This window comes from Hippichthys cyanospilos, chromosome 2 (genome assembly GCF_059441005.1).
Source record: "Hippichthys cyanospilos isolate Australia breed blue-spotted pipefish chromosome 2, RoL_Hcya_1.0, whole genome shotgun sequence".
Classification (NCBI taxonomy): domain Eukaryota; kingdom Metazoa; phylum Chordata; class Actinopteri; order Syngnathiformes; family Syngnathidae; genus Hippichthys; species Hippichthys cyanospilos.
In genome coordinates, this window is record NC_142370.1 from 30,058,385 (window position 1) to 30,080,858 (window position 22,474).

Below are 22,474 nucleotides of genomic sequence, written 5' to 3' on the forward strand. Positions count from 1 at the left end.
CTAAGTTTCAAGTGATCTAAAAAAATTTAAAAAAAAAAAAGACAGCAAAGATCGGGGTGGGAGAGTTTGGTTGTGGACTGACAGCTAATTATCCAAAGAGGAGAAATCCTGTTTGGTTTCCATTCGACTGTGCAGAGAAGATAATAGATACCAGGCGCTTTTTTGAGCTCTACGCGAAACACAGTTTGATCCCGAATCGCTGCCTTGTAAGAACTATTTTTAATGATATTTAACTCTATATACTTGTATGATACAACAGAATCACGAAAGATGAAGGCCCCAATTGTCACACAATACTTTGGAGGTGGATTAGTTCATCTAATGTTAGTCCGGAGCACCCCAGGGGGCGCAGTGTAATAAGTGTAGTGTGTTTGTTTGTGTGAGAGTGTGTTTTTGTTGTAAGTGTAACTGCACTTTTATGCAGTTGATGACAGCGGTGCTTCATCAATGTCAGTTTGCGATTATGTCACGCAGGACGTCACGTGACTGATCCCGGCCGGCGTGCATTTGTTTACGTGTAGCACTGCTTGGAGTTTTCTGTGGCTATGCTAGCAGCTAGTCGGATTTCGGGTTTTGTGAATCTCAATCTGATGGAAAAAAAAATTGTGAGATGTGCAAACCTTTACCTTTGATTTTTACAGATCCTACCAAGCGTCGGGGAATGTTTTTTTTTTTTTTTACAACTGCGACACATAAAATGGTGAGACCCGATCATTTAAGGCTGAAAAGCATACAACGTAGTTTAAATTCGGATTTTTGCTTTTAGTTTTCTAGGTTAAAGAGTTTTAAATTTTGTGTTTATGAGTTATTGCTACTGCTCTATTAGGATTTATTGTTGTTGTTTTTTTTTTCATTATATGCTTCATTGATAGATAGATAGATAGATAGATAGATAGATAGATAAAAAAGCTTTTAAAGGCAAATTGATGCATTTTAAATCTTTTGTTAGATTAAAAATCAAAGTTATTATTCCAACTTTTACACTTGTGCGGCAGACAGCTTTTATCACGTTCTTGGACAAACATATAGTCTGTGAAAATTGAGTTTTCAATTGCTTGAGTTGGAGTTTATGTGAGAGCAGTACGGCTAAACAATCTAATAAATCCATGTGGCCTTCCGGGTTTGAATTTGGAAGATAGAGCAGTTACTTGTCTGTATAAAATGTGAACGTTGAGGATGAAAAAAAAGTCCTTTAAACATTATGGATGTAATTATCAATGCAATGAATCGAGCAGTGTTACTACAGCAGGTAAATAATGCAATTCCAATTAGATTGTACAAGTAATTGGGTCCCTGGGGTGCCTGGTTACCCATCAAACAACCAAGGAAATAAGTTGTTAGCTGTCTATTTATAAATCTAAGAGCCTTCCTGAATATTGCAGTAGTATGATGTAACTGTGAAGCTAATTTGAAGAGCATCGTCCCCATAAAAAGTTTCTCTGTGTATGACTTGGCAGCTCAGCTGGGCAAAGATCCCTCTCCGGTTAACAACTGCTAGACTCCATGAAAGCACTGTAACATCAAAGACAAAAGGTAAGCAGAGCTGCAAAAAATGTCACCACACTGTATAATGTTTGGTTAAATCATCATTGTGGGTGCAGTAAGCTTTTATTCTATGGCATGGAAAATTATTCAAGTGTAATTTTGGCAGGTTGGTGTTGAAGTGCTGCCTCACTGATGTGTAAGTAAAAATAATTTTGGAATGGACGCTCGCATTTTTCCTCACACTGTGGCATAGTAGAAGCCCTCGCCTCATCACAACACTCTTACTCTGCCCCTGGTTGTCATGGTAATAAAAGGCATACTTGGCATTAGCACCGCAGTACAAGGCAGTGAGGTGACCATGAGCTTATTTTCATCAAACGGAACAGCATCACCCACTAGTGCTATCATCCACTCTACTTTGAAGTGTACTGTGGAAAAAAAAAAAAAAAACGTCTTACATATATATGTGGCATCTACATTGTTACCTATTGATTGAATTATTTGGTTAAAAAAATGCTAATCTAAACCGGATATGTAATATCATTTAGATACTACAAAGATGGCACCTTGTGTCCAGATAACAACTTTGCGCATAATGGTGTTTTCTCTTTATGATGCGGATGATGTTTTATGACTTTGAATGACTTTCAGTTCACAGTGTTGCATTATCAAGCAATTAATAGCTTGAGTTTTTTTTTTTTTTACCTCTTCTTAATATGTTTGAGCCCATGTGAATTTGAATCTGTTTCAAAAGTTTTGATTAGTAATACATGTAAAAAAAAAAACTCTACATAATAAGCTTCCACAACATAAAAACAGATTTGCGGTTGAGCAGCTTTTTCAAACACATTAATATTGCATGTTTTTGCATAGCAGGTCACTGAGGCAGCCCATCCAATCAAAACTTATCAGCAGCGATTTGAATGTCACCTTCCTCATAATGAGTGAAAAGATTTAGATAATTTATTCTACTGGTATGAGTGTAATGGATGCTCTATGAAAATGAAATTCACATGAGAAGTCGTTTCAGCGTTTTATAGCCAGTTTTAATTAAATGCTGCACTCTAGTGGTAAATGTGCAGTACTGCAAAAAGAAACTGACACCACGATTGCCGCCACCACATCAGGAGGAAAACTGTCCATAATTCTTTTTAAAACTATTTTACATCACAAAAAATGGCTGGTACCAAATGATTTAAGTACTAAATGAAGAAATTACAATAAGCAATTAAGTTTTGACGTAATCACATAGTGTATACTTTAACTCTTGTGCAGTATTTTGACCGTTTTTGGGACATTTTCTTCCACATCATTCTCGCAGTATTTTAGCCAAGGCATGGCACAATCTTGGGAATGTGATAACTAAGTTGTCATGCCATGTTTAGCTGAAATTTCAGCACCTTTGATGTAATTTTGTAGGTGTTACTTCTGTATATGGTACCATCGCTTGTATGTTAACTCAAAAATGAGGGATTATATCAAGGTGTGAAAAAAATCAAGGAATATTCAATATTGAGAGCAGATGGAGTTTCCCAGCAGTCAACATTGTTGAATGTCTATGGACTATGACAAATACTTAGGCATATGATTCCAATTGAGTAGGTAAGTAAACAATACAAACTGTAACGCTTGAAGAATTTTTAACGCAGAATAAACCTCATCTTAATGTCCTTGTTTGTGAAAAAAGAGGGATGAAAATGCCCCAAATGCAAAGAAGTAAACCAAATAAAATGGTACTGTAGTGTCTCAGTTTGGACACTGGGTGGCACCCATGTAATGATATACACAGCAGAAGACGTTTAAAAACTCACAAAGAAGTTATGAAAGCGCTTCAAACATGAAAGCACTGCGTGCTAACTGCTGAGCTGTAAATAAAGTAAATTCAAACGAGAACGTCGACGTAGTTTTCCACCTTCTGCCATTAAAGCGATCAGCAAGCTATTTTGCCAAAGCGTGGCTACAGGTCGCTTCCACTCATAAGTCAGGCAGTAAGGCTAGCAAAAAATATATATATATTTTTTGTATATTGCAATGTTCGTTGTTGTCAGGAACAAAGAAAACTGCAGAGGACTGAGAGTGTTGTCATCGAGCATGCGGGTTAGTTGCAGCTGACAGCCGATCGAGACAACACGGTGTTAACGTTTTTTCTTTTAAATTTCTGTCTATAAAAGATGCGATCAGACAGAACCGTGACTGAGTGAATCCTTTATTGCACGCAAAGCATTCCAATATTAAGGACAGCGGACTAATGTCTTTGATACTATTTATTTAGTTATTTTGAAATGCTTCACGAAATTACGTGGGCCAGATTAAACCTCCTCGCGGGCCGGATTCGACCCGCGGGCCGTATGTTTGACACCGCTGGTCTACGTACGCCGGTTGAAATGACAGGTTTTTGAGCTTGAAAAACAATTTTGATTATTTATATGATCTTATCGGCCAGTTCTGAACACAGCCACTATTCCGCATGTAGATGTCATATACTGTAATTGATTTTCTATCAACTTTTACTTAAATGCACAGCAAAAGACAGGTTTAAAACATGTATAATACATACAAAATCCGATACAGTAGGGAGTAAAATTCAATAGTAATGCGAAGTATAATGAACAAAGGTTTAAGAGAAACACCTCCTTCTGTATGTATGGGACTGGCATTATAGTGTCCTCTGATCGCTTGCCACAGCCTGGCACTTTCATCTCTCTCTATTCCTTTCTCTCTGTCACTCTCTTCTAACACACACAGCCTCGCACACACACTCACGCACTACACACAACCTGCGTCTCTTCCTCCATTACCCTTTGTGAAAACACCTGAGTCCTCAAGCGGCATCCCCAGCCTGAACAGTCTATTTTCTCTCTCATGACATGTCCTCACTTCAGCAGCTACATTGCACCTTCCGCTCTGCCAGTTTTAGCACACGCATTAACAACGCTACACTTGCAGATAAAATCCTTGCACATGTGCACGCAGGAAATTACTACTATGAAATTACTACGGACACACGCACACGCAACTCGTCAAATCCCCTATTGCAGCCGACGTATGACAGGAGGCCTCGGGATGAAGAAACCAAGTCTGAGTGTTATGGGAGATGCGGTGGATCTTGGATGTTTGTTTAGACACAATCCAGATGTGCTTTGCATTGCGAACACAAGATGCAGCTCAAAGCATGAAGAAATAAGAAGCATGTGAAAATCATATTGAACATTTAATTTCTCTTTCTTCTTTTGGGAAGACCACTAGCAAAAATCAAAGAAAAGAGCCCATCCGCTTTCAAATACGCACAACCCCCCGTCTTGGCCTAGTTGCTCATGAATGTGCTGGCTGGATGGCAGATGCGTCTGTCCCAAGAGCGTTACAAAGCTTTTAATGGACAGAGAATGAAGGCTTCAATAGTTAACGCAACATCTGTCTCTTGAAGAAAACAAGACTATTTTGAACAAACGAGAAGAGAGCAACAATTGTCCTCTTTGAAGATCAACTCACACAGCATTTTATCACATATTGTAGTTGTTTGTCTCTGTGTGCCCGGCAATTGGGATAAATAGTTCTTAAAAAAAAAAAAAAAATATATATATATATATATATATATATATATATATATATATATATATATATATATATGCCAATCATAGCTTACCTATTGGTCATTTGACATTCACAAGCTGAGTCGTTATTGTTCGTTGCATGAGCCTTGAGTAGATGTGATGTAATTTTAGATCGAAAGGAAGTAGAAAATATCTCTTTAAAAGTAATTAAGTAATTAAAGTAATTTATTTCATGCAACCACTTGACTAAATAAAAGTAAAGGGTAAATCCAACAAAACATCATTTTTCAGTGTGGTTCTTGATTTTTTAAAAAAAACTAAAGGGGTTATCGTTTTTTTAATGCAACAAATGAGCACATTTATAAACGACAATTACAGGCGTTGCTTACTATTTTTTTTTCCGTAATTATCCAGTTTCATTGCTTTCGGCTTTGCCACCCGCTGTGCAGCAGCTTTAATATGTACATGAAGCCAGTTACAATAATGCAAAGCCATTTGCCATCTACACAATATGTCTGTTGGAACCTTTTATGGTTTTGGACTGGAAAGATCGCTACCAAGCTAAAGTATTTTTACTAATTCTGTGTGTTCAGTTCCCAAACGTGTGGATCCTATAACTAAATTTGATCTTAAATGGACTTAACAGTGCCTGTATCATAGAAAATCAACTTAGAAGCTTTTAAGCATTTTACAAAGTTAATTTTTCACCCTAAACACCCCCAGTGTTATTTTCATTCATTGATGTATTTCAAAGAATCAGGGTAGAGCAGAAAAACATAACTTGCGAGAGGGATTATGATGATAGAAGGTCCTCACACCACCCCGTACCACCCAAGCAAAAGTAAATGCACCCCCACCTTTTCTGAGAAGCAGTTGATGTTTTTACTTTCGTTTTTATATTGGGGTTGGGGAGGAGATATTTTTCACCAAATTGGCAAAATAAAGAGCAATGTCATATTTATTAGTTACAAAGTTTTAGTGTTGAAATTGTCCCAAGTGTTGAAAATGTGTGTTTGTGAGCACACGGCCAGATAATCAACAATTATAGTAAATAATTCACCCACGAACTATTGTTATCCATCCATCCATTCATTAGCTACAGGTTCATTCAGAGTCGGGTCGCGGGGGCAGCGACTTGGGCAGGGAAAGCCAGACTTCCCATTCTCCAGCCACTTTGCATTCCCAGGCCAGCTGAGAGACATAGTCTCTCCAACATGTCCTGAGTCGATCGCGGGGCCTCCTCCTGGGGGGACATGCCCGTAAGGCATCCCAACCAGATGCCCAACTGGCTCCTCTATACGTGGAGGAGCAGCGGCTCGACAGTCCCTCCCGGATGACCGAGATTCTCACCCTCTTTCTAGGGGAGAGCCCAGAAACCCTGCGGAGGAAACTGGTTATGGCTGCTTGTATCCGGGATCTCGTTTTTTCGGTTATATCCCGCAGCTTGTGACCATAGGTAGGGAGGGAACGTAGATCAACCCCATGAACAGGGCGGGGAGCCACATGGTGAGTGAACACGCTGTTTCATTTCTGGGTTAGAAAACCAGCCTTTAAAAATCCTCGTATCTCATAAGAATTTAAATTTTGAATTTACCAATGAATTCTATTATTTATATACATATATTCTACAGCTTAAAATACAATGATACACCAGGGAGGAACAAACCTTTTGAACCGAGGCCCGCTAAATGTTCTAAAATTTGACCAACATATCGGACCAGTAACAGATGAATGGAGTGTTTTAATATTCCACCTCATAAGAGAAAAAAAAAAGTGAGGTATCTAGAAAACGTGTATGATTTCAGTCGAAAATTAACAAGCATTACAACAGTGTTCGAGTCCCCATAACTGAAAATTGATTAAATGGACAAAATACAGTTTTTTAAATTTCTGACAGGTACTATTTTAAGCACTAATAGTTCTGCTGTCCTTCAGAATATTAACATAACCACCCTCCTCCTGATTGATCATTTCTTCACGTTCGGCGGGCAGAATTTAAAAGCTCAAGGGGCCGCATATGGCCCCCAAGCCGTAATTTGCCCCTGCTGATATAGGCTCTTTGAAGTGCCAGTTTAAAATGAAAAGAACAATTTATACACGAATCAAAACATTGGACTCCTTCAGTAGTGAATCACACTATTTCAGCATGCACCTCCTTGCTACGAGGCACAAAAGCATAGGAGCAAACACAGTAGGTATCATCTCACTTCATATTTGTGTCATTGCCCCCCTCCCCCCATCCCGTTTGGTCATTCAAGGCCGCGGTCAACGTGGGGGTGAGAACCTCCAATTTGAATTCAAAACCAAACCGGCGGTGGCGCGCTTTGACGCAAACGACCCCTCCTCCAGCACCCCCACCCACCGTGGCCGCGCACGTGAACGCGCCTCCTTGCTGTCATCAGTACAAACGTCGCCGTCTTCCCGGGGTGCGGGCAGAGGAGCGAGAGGAGGAGGAGGACGACGGAGGAGAGAGAGCCAGAGAGAGAAATTTAGGGAAGAGAGGGCTTAGGCGTTGTGGATAGCGGCTGTCCGAAAGGAAAAATGATGGTGATGATGGACTCGAGGCGGTGGAGAATTGTGGATTTACAAGAAAGGACTGCTCAAATTTGACAGAGGGTTTTTTTTTTTTTCCTCCCTGAGATTACGCCTCTTCTCCTGCATCGTAGCCCCTTTCTACTCCTCTTTTTTTCTCCCTCTTTCGGCTTCATTTACACATCCTGCGTGGCCATCTCAGCGAGACAGAGAGGGGGAGTACCCCGCGGATGCATGGGAAGCTAAAAAAAAAAAAAAAAAAAAAAAAAAGAACGGATGAAACAAGACCACCTATCCAGCCATCCACCCCTTTGGACGCTGATAGTGAACACCATGAAAACATCAATTTGGCTGATGGAGCATGGAAAGCAGCTTTAAATTAAAACATAGGGCCGAAGAAAGGAAGAAAATGCTACTTTTTTGATGGATTTTTTTTTTTCAACCGTTCATGGTGTAGCCCTAAGGAAAACGAGCAATGTTGAATCACTTGTCGTGGTGAATTATTCATTAGCATTATAGGTAGGTTATGATTTTTGTATTTTCTCCACGTAGCATGTTTTCCCTTCTTGCAAGTCATATATTAGATATATAACCACATCCGTTTTTGCCATTGGATGGTGAAAAGTGTCTATTTGTGTGAAATTCATTTCTTTTTTGAGGAAGGTGTACAGGGAGCGTGTAGAGAAAGGGAGATTTTTTTTCTTTCTTTCTTTATTAAGAAGAGGAGGAAACATGTTGCCTTCCCAAGAAGCCTCCAAGATCTATCACGGCAATTACAACTACAACTACAATCCGCGGGCTGTCGGGGTGCTGTGGGCCATCTTCACCATCTGCTTCGCCATCGTCAACGTGGTGGTCTTCATCCAGCCCTACTGGATCGGCGACAGCGTCAACACGCAGCAGGCCGGCTACTTCGGCCTCTTCCACTACTGCGTGGGCACCGGGCCGTCGCCCAGCCGGGAGCTCACCTGCGTGGGCAGCTTCTCCGACTTCAGCTCCATCCCATCGGGAGCCTTCAAAGCGGCCTCGGTCTTCGTGCTGCTCTCCATGGTGCTCATCATCGGCTGCATCGCCTGCATGGCGCTGTTCTTCTTCTGCAACACCTCCACCGTGTACAAGACCTGCGCCTGGATGCAGCTGCTGTGCGGTAAGCCCACGCACGCGCGCACGCGCGGGGAAGACCGTCTTTTGTTTGTTGCATCTATTTTTTTGCGCGAGGGGGGCATGCACACACGGAATCTCGGCAGCTGTTTGAACTCGTTTGGGAATAATAACGAAATGAGTCTCGTGTAAAATGTATCAAGCTGGTTTTTGTGGCTGGAGCCCCCCCGCGTATCGAGGTGTCCGTGTGCACGCGTGTGAAAGGAGTAATGAGAAAAACTCTTTAGTGCGATGTGTTGTTTAGGAACAAACTCACGCAAAAAAGAGTGTGTGGATGAGGGATTTCTCTACGCTGCGCTCCCCTATATTCCACATGAAATGGCTTTTTTACGTAGCATATTTCAAACACAAGGCAAAAAGGAACGTCAGGGATGTCACATGACCAAACACGGATACAAGCCGAACCATGATTGGCCATAATCTATACGCTGAGCAACTGTGATGTCATCCTCATTCGACAGCAAATGGCAAAAAAAGGGTAAATATTGGCACATTTTGCTGCTTAATTCATGTTCCGCAAACTGTTTTAATCAGACTGCTGTTTTGAGAATAGTGGGAGTGTAAAGAACAAGTTTGACTGATGTGTTGATTGATGTGTTGAGACAAGGCAATTCAGCTCATTCACCGCCAGCCCAGTAAAAATGAATCTTTGACGTCTATAGCCGTCATTGGCAGTGAAAGTGTTAAATGCTTTATTGTCATGCAAAATGGCACATTCCGTTAGTTCTTACAAGATATGAATTTTCATTTTTATATAAATGCCACTAACCTATAGTGATGTATAGAATAATTTACTCATTCACTGCCAGCTCAGTATAAATGGATCATTGTCGTCTATAGCCGTCAATGGCATTGAATGAGTTAATGTTGTATAGCAGCACTAAAAGGTGTTAAGAGGTTAGCTTTCTTGACAGTTACTATAAAAATAAGACTGTATGGGACAGTGCTTCTAAATAGTGGAAAGGGCGCCCGCGGGGGGGGGTGGGGGATGCCCCCAGGGAAAAGGCTCTGTTTTTGTCATGTGAGGTGTAATTATAATCAAATAAGAATTTTCATCTTTTTTTTTTAAGTTTTAGGCACTTTAATGCACTTGTTATTTTTTTCAGTTTTAGGCTAAGCTGTAACCCGTATAAACGCTGTAACAAAAACGAACAGTTGTTGACAGTTGATTTATATTGCTTTTGTTAATACAGGTTTAGGTATACCTATACAATTTTTATAGATAATAATCTTATTTATGGTTAGCGCGGTGAGTGGATGGAGCAAAAAGTTTCCTCTTTCCTAGAGGAGGCTTGGCAAAATATAATTGAGAAGCACTGCTTTAGGGAAACAAATTGAGCTTTTCCAGGTGAATATAAAGCTCACACTCATGTTTTAATTCTGGTTTAGTGGGGCACTAGAAATGGTGGTTCAAGTTCTTGACAAGATAAAGTACGTGTGAAAATATAACGCAGTCGAAGACTTCTTGTAGCAGTTAATTGTGGCTTCTGTTTCTTTTGAATTTCTCATCTCTGCTTCTGTAGATTTGAGTCAGTGGGAATACATTGGTGGGATTATTCATGGCACCAAATGAAGCAGACTCGAAGCTTCCCTGTGGCCATTGATGTTACCTGTGTGTAAAGAATACCACACCATTACCGTGTTCAACTGATGAAATGCTAATTGCCCCCAATTCATCCATCTCAGTTTATCCATAATGCGCTGTGACGTAGAACAGAGTTTTGAATTCATCCTCTTGCGACTGAGGTTTTGTATTTTATTTATTTATTTAATCAGATGCACTGCTATTTTGAGGATGATTACAGGTCGATGGGATTACTGTTCCCGGGGCAAGTTACATTTTCTATCCTTGTTGGTTTGTTCAGATTATGGTTCGGAGAGCGGAATGAGCATAAAGTGTTAATGCCTTCGCAGACACAGGAATATCCGTGGAAGTGGAAGGAAGGCAATGCGTGACATTTACAAATGGTTGAATGGCAAATCTATTATCATAATATGAGATGCCGTTGAGATTTATGACGCTGGCTTTTAGAGATTGGGTAAGATTGATTGTTTTTCCTATTGTGGTCTAAAGTTTTAAATCATTCATGCATTTTTTGGAAAATAGGTATTCAAGCATGGCTGTTAGAGCCAGGAAGACATCATCTATGCAAAACCAACAAAGACCAGAATTAGTCATTTCACGACTTTTTTTCACCATTTATGTGACCTATGACATTTACGGATTATCTTAATCTAAAAATGACTCTATTGAGGAGGGAAGAAACAAAATTACATCATACATAGCAATTACATGTGCTATGGCTGTGGATGTAATCGTACCAGACATTTAAAAAAAAATGACTGTATCAAATGTTTACTTTTTGCCCCGTTTGAGCTCACACTCAATGTCCCCTGATTGCTTCTTAAAATGTTTAGGAAATTCAGACTAGCATGACTCAAACAGCATATGGTAGAATGAGCTGCAGGATTTCTCTCATACCGACTCGAATTACTTGACCGGATTGGCATGGATTCTTTGTGGCCATATCAATTACGTAAAACATTAGCAAAAGTGCATGCACTTAAACCCGAAAGTGCTGCATCGATTACGCTGAGGAATATGATGACGACGGTGCAGCCATTGTCAGTCGTATTGCCTCGCTCCGTAAAATCAGCAAAAATACGATGACTCTGCTGGTGCGCGTCAATACGCCCGTGTTTCTAAAATTAATCACAACCGTGGTGCCATGTGCGGATCTCCATCTCTGCATTGCACTAAGTCAAGATGTGTACAGACCAGACACGGGCCGATTACCGTTTTGACGGTTTACAGTGGTGTTAAAAATACAAGGTTACAACTACTGTCTATATTGTTTGCTTAATCTAATGGAGCGTATGGACGAAGCTTTATCAATCAAAATCAAGTTATGATGCTTAACTCTTTCAGTGCAATGGACGAGAATTTTCGTCATGTAAAATGCTTAGGTTGTGTGCTTTATCACCTATACTTTGTTTTGTTTTTTAATGAACGGAAAGATGACACTCATGGCCGCCGCTCCCCTTAATATTCTTCCTATCACTGTTGAAATGTATGCAAACTTTTATTTTTTTTTCATGTTTTATCAAAAGGGAAGGGCTGTTGTTTCATATTCTTCTAAAAAATATATACTTATTTGTGTCAAAATCACCGTCTTTTCAAAAAAAAAAGTGTCATTCAATGACCTATTTTCAAACAGTGATTACGAAAGAACAGAGTAAGATTGGATTACATTCTTCACGGAGAAATCCTATCTTTCATATTGTACCACTAATGTCTACATAGTCATACAATACAATATTCTGCTTGCCTTGAAAGATGCGTCAAAATGCTCGAAATGGACTGGGACTCTCGGGGTTGCCTTTTCGGATAACGCTTACAAGATCTTACAAGATGGCTCTCAAAACGTGACTTCAAAAAAGGGAAATTTAAGTGCTTGTTTTTGATCAAAAACACACATTTATGCTTAGCCAAACGAACTTACTTTCTGTATAATTTCAAGGGTTATAGGTGATAACGTGTGACAGCAAAAAATAAAGGTTAATAAAAAAAACACTTATGGCTGATACAGTTTTCTTTCCATGTTCCTGTCACAGTGTAAAATTAAATATTCAAAAGGATTAATAAAACGATACATGCCATAGGCTCCTGTTTATGAAAGTTTTGCAAACGTTTTGCTTCCCTTCCGGAAGACGCGTGTGATGTGTGGCAGAGGCAAGTTGTCTAAAAGGCATGGCATATGGCCTAATTCTGTTGCCTACCTTGAAGATGATCATTTAATCCTCCACTCCGGCCCGCTGGTCAGAGCAGCTTGTCCCCTGGCACAGCCCACCGACCAACTATGCCACCGCCAATACATTGATGGCCAATTTGAACTGACAGTGGCCTCAATTGAGACCAAATAGACCAAAAGCGTCAATTCCGGAGCAGTTAGGGCGCCGATCTTCATAGCCTCGTGCGTGCAACTCTACCTCCGAGGGTGAAAGAGAACTATTCACCCGATGAAAATGTCATTATCAACTTCACTTTGTGGCAGCTCAAATGACAGTAAAGCTTTGAATGCCCAGACATTTCCGTTGTAGCTTCATGTCCGATCGGTGCGTATTCTTAAAAACGGAGTAATTACCGCAGTGAACGTCGGGGAGTTCAGGTTGAGGTTAAATTCAAAACGATGAGGAAAAATAGAAGCAAGGCCAAATCACTGGTCGCAGGCTTGTTGGTGGCCCAGCAAAGTGACAATGTGTCTTGGCATCTCAAATCTGAAAGTGGGCCAACAGTGGCTCCTTGCTTGCGCTGCTCAACTGACCGAATCGAGCAAGGTTAATGCATTAAGAGATCAAATGTTCCCCTCACCCCTTAAAAAAAAAAAAAAAAATCCTGAAGAAACTGAAATAAATTCTAGGGGCTTGTTTAGATTTTGCGAGAGTGGCCATAGTTTAAGTAGACAGGCAGCGTTTTTAAAGCGATATCCATGATTAGAAATTGGAAAAACAATGAATGTATTGATTCAGATTCCTTTAACAACATTGGTTATTGATTTGACTCTTAATCATTTTTTTTTACAGGGTGAGGGGATAAAATGATGCAAATAATACAAGTGATATATTTTATGATGTCATATAGAGCAAAACATTGATGACTTTTAGCATGTTTAGGTGCAGAAAAAATAAATAAATAAGACGACATCTTCATCAAGATTGTCTATACGTCTTTAATGTTAATTGTTTATTATTCTGTCTCATTTAGTTACTACATATAGGCGTGCGTATATATCTGAAAAGGAAGTATTAGACGTGCTCCCGACATTTATTAAAACATGATAAAAGGCATGCGTTTTGTTTTGGGACAAGGGTAGGGTAGCGTAGGTACCTTTGAACACGTCAACCATACTGAAATATGATAACATAAATGATCCTCTATTTTTCTTTCTTTGTAGTTTGTTTTTTTAAGTCCCGTAATGTGTTTTTTTTTGTTAAATTTACATTAAAAAAAAAATTCAGACTGATATCATATACATAATTTATCAGCTAATAATAATTATCACAATGACAATAATAAAATAATAGAAAAGAATCAAGAATTATATTTTCTTTTATATTTTCTGTAATATAACGGATAAGTGAAATATCCAATTTAAAAAATACAACTTAACACAAATATCCAGTAGGAAAATACTTCTCTAAATATTTTGTGCTACATTTTCCATTGACATTGTAATGGTGTGTCATGCTTCATTCAATGCGCATCTAATAAATATTAGCTTTGCTGCTGTTACATGGAGCTTTCCATCCTTAGTAAGAATTGAAATAGAGCTACAGTACAGATCGGGTTAACTCCGGTTCAGAATGTCTGGCTGGTGACTCCCGTCCAAGTTAGGCCGTCTTTTAACAGGAAGATGAATAATGGACACATGTTAAATTTAAAAGTCTAGACTAAGCTGCATGCTTCCTGAAACGAAAAGAACAAGTGCGGGGCAAGATTTCCCAAAAGACCTCGAGGTCTGTGAAGAATTTTGCCACTTTCACCTTGACTTGAACTCTCATTCTTTCAGGCGAAATTCTCTCCAGTGTAGTTAGTTGGAGTTCATGTTTGTTTTTCACTTTTTAATTCACCTTTCTGGGATAAAAACACAACAACATATACCGTAGTTTCTGCACTATAAGGCGCACCAGATTATAAGGCACACCCTAAATTAATGACATATTTTAAAACGTTTTCCATATATAAGGTGCACCGGATTATAAGGCGTACCCTCAATTAATGACATATTTTAAAACTTTTTCAATCACAATATAGTAATACTCAAAGTAATAACAATAATAACTCGAAATAATAACTCTAAACTCTCAATAGCAGAACAACTCAATGTCAATATGACCAACCTTGTTCAACTTTATCACTTCATTCCCCATCTACGAATCCCAATCTCAATATTGATTCATATATAAGGCGCACCTGATTATAAGGCGCACCATCAGCTTTTTTAAAAAAAATTAAGGCTTTTAGGTGCGTTTTATAGTGCGGAAAATACCGTAATTGACTGTTATATTTTGGGGGAAGTCTACATTTCCAATCCACAGTTTACCCCCTACCCACTCTATCACTCCCGTTGCCTTTCTTCATTTCCCTCTCTCTTTTTTGGGCCTTCCGGAAGAAATTAGTTCTTATCGGAAAGCCTGAAGCCCATTAGTCATTGCAGCCCCTCCTCTCATCCATCAACTCATCCATCCATCCATCCATCCATCCATCCATCTCCTCTTTACGTCTGACCTCGTCTGTTGCAATATTAAACAGAACTAAGCAGGACACGCAACGCGGCACAAGGGGACGAGCTGTTCTGGTAGAAATGAACTGTCAGCTCCTGCTCGCTCAAAGTGTTTGTGTGTGCATGCGCGTGTGTAATTGATGTTAGATGTGTAGGAAAGTGGATGACTTATTGCTATTCCCAACGAGTAAATAAATAATTAGCTCTTAACAGTTTTAAGGTAAAATATTGCGGCTTGCTTCATGTCCATTAAGGTTTTAGCTGAGCAAGTCTATATTGCCAGAGCTATGAATGTGCATTTACCCTATTTATTGTCAATTTAGCGTTAAGAGAACCACCGCAATTTGTTTGTCATCCTCCATGAAACTTCAGGAACAAGGTGATTGAAAAGTAACTCCTTGTTTTAAAATGCTTATAATTTAGTCATGTGGTGTAATATATATATATATATATATATATATATATATATATATATATATATATATATATATATATATATATATATATATATATATATATATATAAAAAGCATGTGTGTTTGTGAGTGTGTGAACGTGCGTGTATAAAATATTGATGAAAGCCTCATGCCGGACTGTACAGTCGAAAGCAGTTTTAGGTCTAAGAGAGTTCACAATTATGCTCCGCTGTTGCTTTGTTTTATGTTTACAACTATTTTATCACAGTTCAGTTTTTATAGCTGCACATCTTGGTAGCTTGGAGGGATTCACCCTTGCCTGGCCGTATTGTTCAGCTGTACATTATATTGGAAGATATGGTTGCCATGTCTCCTGCAGCTGTAATAGATCACAGGCATGATGACCTAAGGACCAAATCACAGGAACAACGACCTAATCACAGGCACGATGATCTAATGACATGATCGAACAGTGCAGGATCTGTCGTCATGTTCCTTGGAAAGAAGATAGCAGTGATTGCATGGTGATAGTATGTAGACTTTTACCTATGTTTCCCAGAATAAGAATCGAATTTTTGCCTTGCTGCCGTAATGTCTCCCCTAACCGTTCAGGGCAAAAAGAGGGGTGGACAGAAACTGTAGTCAGACCGTAAGGAGACCTGAGAATTTGCAGTTCCTGTCTGCTCTCCTCGCGGGAAAAAAAATTGTTGTCTTCCTTCTGCTTTGTTGCTTTGTAAATGTTGTAGGTTGCCTGAATCTGACAAGGTCCATTATAGTTTGTTGGAGTTTGGGATGGAGTATATTTCCTTTCCTTCTTGTTCACTTCTTATGTAATATAACGGTTTGTATGAATTTATATTAATTCATTAATGGTTGATTAGGTTGGATCACCTTAGGTGAAATCAACGTCGAGATGATTGATGTTGGATGAATAAAAGTAGGTTAAATGAATATTGTGGAGGGGGTTTTAACTTACAACTGTTTACCTTGAATGGGTAAAAGCCTTGAATCAGGACCGAGCCCATTAAAACTGTGATGGATAACTTTGGGTTATATGGGCTTCCATTTCATTTTACGCTGACCTTGGTGGTTATTTGTCCTCTGTGGATTCCCTTTCAAATATTTCAGTGAGACTTTTAGTACTCTTGGAATCCATTTGCACAGCATGCATTTTATTTTGTTTTTCAACATTGTTACACTTGTTACACCCTAGTTACATGTTGTCATCACATACCTACATTATGGGATGTCTATTAACTCTCCTTAGTATGGCTACATATAAGAAGACCGTTCACCTTTGACACAACCAGAAATAGTCGACTTTGGGAGGGAGGGGAAGACATTTCATTCAGAGCATGTTTGCATTAATATTCATATCCCTATGTTCCATTATTAGCTAACACATACAGTCACTGGATCCTCGGGAGCACTGTTCCCAAGATTACATGAGTTTGGGCCCCTTGCTCCATTTTTTTCTCTAGGAATTAAACTTACATGGTTGCCATTTTAATTACAAGTAACCCAAATTAAATGAAATATGCAATGACATACATTTAGATGATTACTCTTTTATACGCTGCCAGTTATACAGTTCAGTGTCTCATTTGATCCCATGCCAGAAATACTCAATTCTGGCTAATCCTTATTTTCTAATTTACATTTGGGGATTTCAGTGTTTCGATTTCTTGCAGCATCCGTGACAAGTTATGGTAATTGAAATCTAAACTGAAATGAAATGGTATCCTATTCATAAATGTGGTATTCATTGAAGAATTTCGGGATCACTCAATGGCCAGTCAAAGCCATATTAAGCTCATTTATAATAAACGTGTGGGAATATGGACAAAGAAAAAGTGAAATACTCATCAATGGTGCCTGTCGAAATGGCTCCATTTCAATCCTAAAATTGTGTTTAACTAGGAATTCAAGGGCCTTCCATCGGTACTACATTATGGAAAAAAATGAATATAGAATACATTCATGTCGAATGAAATTTGATTGTGAAGAAATCACAGTAGAACAAAAAAAATCTATAAAACATCTTGACTAAAGCTACATGCTAATTATAAATGTTAGTTTGGGGTACTGTATATTACTTTGTGTTGCTTACATTTTAAAATGAATGATTTTGTATTGTTTTGCATCGTATTATGTTGTTTTTACATCAGTGATTTTTATCTACCAAAATAATCAAAAATGGTAATCGATGATAAAATTATGATTTTTTTAAACGGTGCCTCATCTGCTTCTCTATGCCACATCAATAGAGATTTGTGTTTCACTATTTTGTTTTTCTTTTTTTATTCCAAATCAGACAGAGCAATGACTCTCAACTAGTCCCAACTGATAAGATCTTTCAGTGGAAAAAAGGTTTGCCAGGAGAATAGGTAATTTTGGCCCGCAAAAGAATTGTTAAAAAATAACATCCCGTTGTTGATCTTTGCTGGAGGGTTCCAAGTTTGGAAAAGACCTCCCACAGTGGAAATTTTTGAAATGCTTAGATTTTAGTACAATTTATAGTCAAACACATTACTAAGGCATATACGATTTCGAATGAATTTGGACCTTTGTCTGCCTTGTATCGTGAAAGCTAGCTCATTGTCCTCAGATGCAGATGCACAACTATAGTATATTGCCATGCGCATAAATCTGTGGGTATGTATGTGTGTGCATGTACGCATCTGCTTATGCGTGTCTATAATCGCCCTCGTGCATGTGTACGTACAAACAAATGTGCCCCCAGTTCAATATATTTTGCAGTGGTTGAGTTAGAGAGAGAAACGGAGAGAGAGAGAGAAAGAAGAGAAGAAATATTCCTCTGGGGATAACCCTGAATTCCCGTTCTTGCTATCTGAGATTTCTGGATGGCTTTTCCCAACCAAACATACATGTTTTAATAATCAGGCACTTAATAAATAATTCTAAAGTCACTAGGGTGGTTCTAAAAATAGCCTGACGTATGCATAATGGATTCCTTTGACCCTTCTCTGAATTGTCTGTCAGTATGTGCATGTGAATGTGTGTGTGATAGACATTCTGTAATAGAAAAACATACATGGTAATGTGAGATAAGGATATTACAAAAAAACACTTAAATAAAATGGGTATTATCATATACGTAATTTTTAAGTCGGTTTAGTCTTCACTATTTCTTTCATCCGTCCATTTTGTAGTTGCTTGTTCTCACAAAGGTCACAGGCTTGCTGATGCCTATCCCAGCTGACGCCCTGAACTGTTTGCCAGCCAATTGCAGTGTTCACAGACGAGGAACCATTCATGCACCCAGTCACACCAAGGGACAATTTATTATGTCCATTACACCTGCCATGCATGTTTTTAGAAGCCGGAGTGCCCACAGAGAACCCATGCAGGCTTGGGGAGAACATGCAAACTCCACACAGAAGGCTGGAGCAAGGAAGATTTGAACTCGGGTCCCAGAACTGTGAGGCGGACGTGCTCGTTCCACACTTCTTCATATTTCCCATCAAATTATTAAAGGGCTGTGAGTATTGGGTAAGCATTGACATGGTGCATGCGCTTTGTACTAAAGAGGACAGCGTCACAGCTGTTGCTATGACAACCGTTGGCAACCTTCAGTATTGTTCAATAATACTGTATAGTTGGACCAGCCTGAACTCATGCTGCTTTATCGGTGCGGAAGATATCACTCTCTTTTGTTTGTTTGTTTGTTTTTCCATGACTAACCTGCAATAACAGAAAAAGATTCCAAGCTTTACAATGTATGAAAGCTATGAAGCTATATAACTTGGGCCTGTCATCGCCAAGAGCGCATTGTACAGCAAATCCTATGCTGCCGCTCTGTGAAAGTGCCTTGAACGCTATGTACTTTTGTTTAATGAAGAATTTCATGTCAAGCTATAGGAAATCATTCACTGATCCCTTACTTTATTACAAAAGTGCTGCGCACTTTTCAAAATGAAACGACGGATGGGTGGATAAACTTCAACCTATGTGTGCAACTGTGATGTTACAAGGTCAAGAAACATAAAAGTACATTTAAGATTGCCGTCAAGGGGTTTGCATGTTCTCGCTGTGCTTGTGTGGCTTTTCTTGTGTACTGTAATTCTTTGTTTTTTCATGTTTTGAGGGAAGAATGTGAGAGAAATTTTCATTAGGAAAATAATTGCACGTCTCACTGCAGCCTACACCATTTCCCTGTACGGAGAGTTTCAGAAAGAGTACAGTTGAAATAGTTTGGTCGACTGTTGCAGCAACCTCATGGTTTGTAATCTGTTCTGCTTCAAGAAACACTTTCTTCTTGGAAGCTCCTGTAACGTTCTTGTGTGAACAGGGATGGACTCAGACGTTGGTTCGGTCTGCTCGATTCTTTTATTGAAAATCACGTCTTAACAATCAAACCTCTGTTAGCTGCAACAGAACCTGACTAGTCGGCGGAAACACGGTCCTTCCTGCGGCGAATCGGTCACTGAACCTTGGCGGCAGTAAGATTGCGTAAAGTGCCACCCTCAGCATAGCGGAGGCACACACACACAAGCGACAGGCCTGATCACAACTCCAATAATGGCTGTGTGTATCAGTGAGGAGGCCATCCATTAGATGGATGGAGGACAGCAGGCCAAGGTCTAGACACAGTAGCAAAGAGAGGGCAGAGTCCAGACAGCTTTATTACATTCCTGCCCGGACACGGTGATGTCTTTATGGTCACATCTTCACACCGTTGCACTCAGATGCTGTGATGCTGACAACTTCCACTGCATTTTCTATCGAATATAACACAGTTCAATTCTAAATGAGGGCTTATGCTTGAAAACGCTAAATACTTCTTTGAAGTATTATTAACGTATTAATAACGTATTATTAACGATAGTGGTGCTGCTTTAAAGTTATTTGTTCTTTGATTGATGAATATCATGAATGAATTACGCCTATATCTCATCAAACCAGTTAGAATGTTCCGGAGAAGCGTTGGAGCACTCCAAGCTCCACCCTCAAAACTAACTACACTTAAATTTAGTATGCTGGAAATATTTTTAGATCTGTTATATAATCACTTTGGGCCGGTTAACCAGAATTAGAACGCCACGTGGGAAAGAAAGTCTGTCAAAATTCTTACATAATAGCTCTAGAAATATCTTTGATGTGCTATAAATAGATTGGTGCGCAGCATATTTAACTAGTTGGATCCCAACTCTGCCTTAGTAACATTTTTTTTTTCAATGCTCTCATTAGCGGGCTGGTCTTTGAAGCCCCGTTCCAAACAGCTGACAGCTTATGAAAAGATTGGAGACGATGAGGCGAGATGAAAAAAGACACAACAGCGTATTGCGGCAGAGGGCGTCCAGCTCGGCTCGGCTCGTTCTTCCTACCGCTTGCTGTTCGATCCCCTCGCTTGACAACTTTGATGTCTCTGGGCTCCGAGTTCAGAAAGCAGCGTCTTGAGAGATTGGGGAGGGGAGGAAGTGGGGAAAACCCCCACCCACTTCAAAGGGCTTTTCTCTTGTTTTATTTTTAGCTCACTGGCACCCACTTTCAAAATCTTGCGTTAGAAATACAAGGCGAGGATGTCATGTCACAATTCTTTCTGTTTTGTCTCAATAAGCCAATGAAATTAATTCAAACGCATCTGAGTCAATGGTTCCATGTCTTGCTCAGTGACACTTGGAAATTTAGCTGTTCTATTACCATATCAGCAGGGCTCCGAGGGCCAGCAAGACCTTTTCTACTGGTCTAAAAAAAACACATTTAGTTATGAAATATTTTGAAATACGATGGGCCCTCGGTTTACGAGATTCATCCGTTCCGCGGTTGGGATCGTAACGCGAATTCGCAGAATGGCGAGCGATCCAAATCTACGTTATTTAGCTAATGTGTGTAAAACCCTGGGTAAAAACATCAAAATTCTATATACATACTAGAAATTAGTATCAAAATAGTATACAGGGATTTCTTGGGTGCATTTCTTGAGGCGCAGCACAAAGTTGTCCATGACGTTTTACAGACTGAATTGGTAATGGCTCTCATCTCCTCCCTGATGGCTTTCTTCCATGATGGTTCTGGGGTTTCCCTGCGTAGACTCTGTCCTTAAGATAGCCCCAAAGAAAAAAAATCTGGGGGGCTTTGGTCCGGGCTATGGGGTGCCCACTCAAAATCAGTCTTGAGATTGATCACTCGGCCTCCGAAGTTCTCTTTCAGCCAATCTCAGGACAGGTTTGAGTTGTGAGAACTTGCTGGAACCAGAACTTGCTCATGAGCGACGGCTAGATGGTCTGGACAACTTTGTGCTGCGCCTCAAGAAATGCACGGAGCTAAATGGAGGCCATCTAGGACATATGCTGTAGAACGGAGAAAAAAAGGGCTAAAGACCCTCGTGTTTTGATGTGATGTTTTGAATATAGTAAACTAGTTATGACCAAAGTCGCATTTCATTCGGACAAAACACTAAGAAAAGGGGCCTAATTAGAGGGTTTTTTTTTGGGTCACCCTGTACTAATTGCTATTTGTATACAATATACATGTATACATTTAAATAATATCATAAATAAAAAATATATAAAGGATTTATTTACTTTTGAGTGACGTGACGAGCTTGTTATGGCCATATTCCCTAGTGAGCGTAGCCTAGCCTAGGCTTGGCTAGTTTAGCCTACTTCGTATTTCTTGATTAGCTCTAGCTTCGTTATCATATTAATAATCTTCTTACGTCTCTCGTTAACATCACTAGTAATCGTGGGACCCAGATTTACGAGATTCACGAGATTTACGAGAATGTCAGTTGGTAAACACCGCGGAAAAAGAAAATAATAATTGCTGCCATAGCTAACAAGACCTGTATGCATGTTATCAAAATACTGTATACAGTAAAAGGAAATTCTTACCTGCAACTGTTTCTGCAGCAGTATTAGAAAAAAAAAACCTTAAATTTCATGCTATATGCTCACAAAAAATAGATCAATGATTTATATCACCGTTTTTCTTTATTTTTCTGCTGTGGCAAGGAAAGTGGCCCAGTGCGGAATCCACAATACAAGTGTGCAGAATTACATTGCGTTTTTGTTTTGTCTATT

The 22,474-nt window shown here is 39.4% G+C and overlaps 1 protein-coding gene across 4 annotated transcripts in view; it reads left to right on the forward strand.

Moving 5' to 3' along the window:
- Positions 1–535: 535 nt before the first annotated feature.
- lhfpl4a (LHFPL tetraspan subfamily member 4a) overlaps positions 536–22,474 on the forward strand; it is a 31,830-nt gene continuing 9,891 nt past the window's right edge. The window contains exons 1-4 of one of the 4 annotated variants that reach the window (XM_088441278.1): positions 536–700; positions 1,458–1,533; positions 1,652–1,681; positions 8,288–8,715. In XM_088441278.1, the coding sequence (XP_088297404.1) occupies positions 8,301–8,715 (415 nt within the window). In that variant the 5' untranslated portion in view covers positions 536–700; positions 1,458–1,533; positions 1,652–1,681; positions 8,288–8,300. Of the gene's footprint in view, positions 701–1,457; positions 1,534–1,651; positions 1,682–8,287; positions 8,716–22,474 lie in introns of those variants that run through there. The other 3 variants (XM_088441270.1, XM_088441287.1, XM_088441294.1) reach the window with 3 other exon arrangements.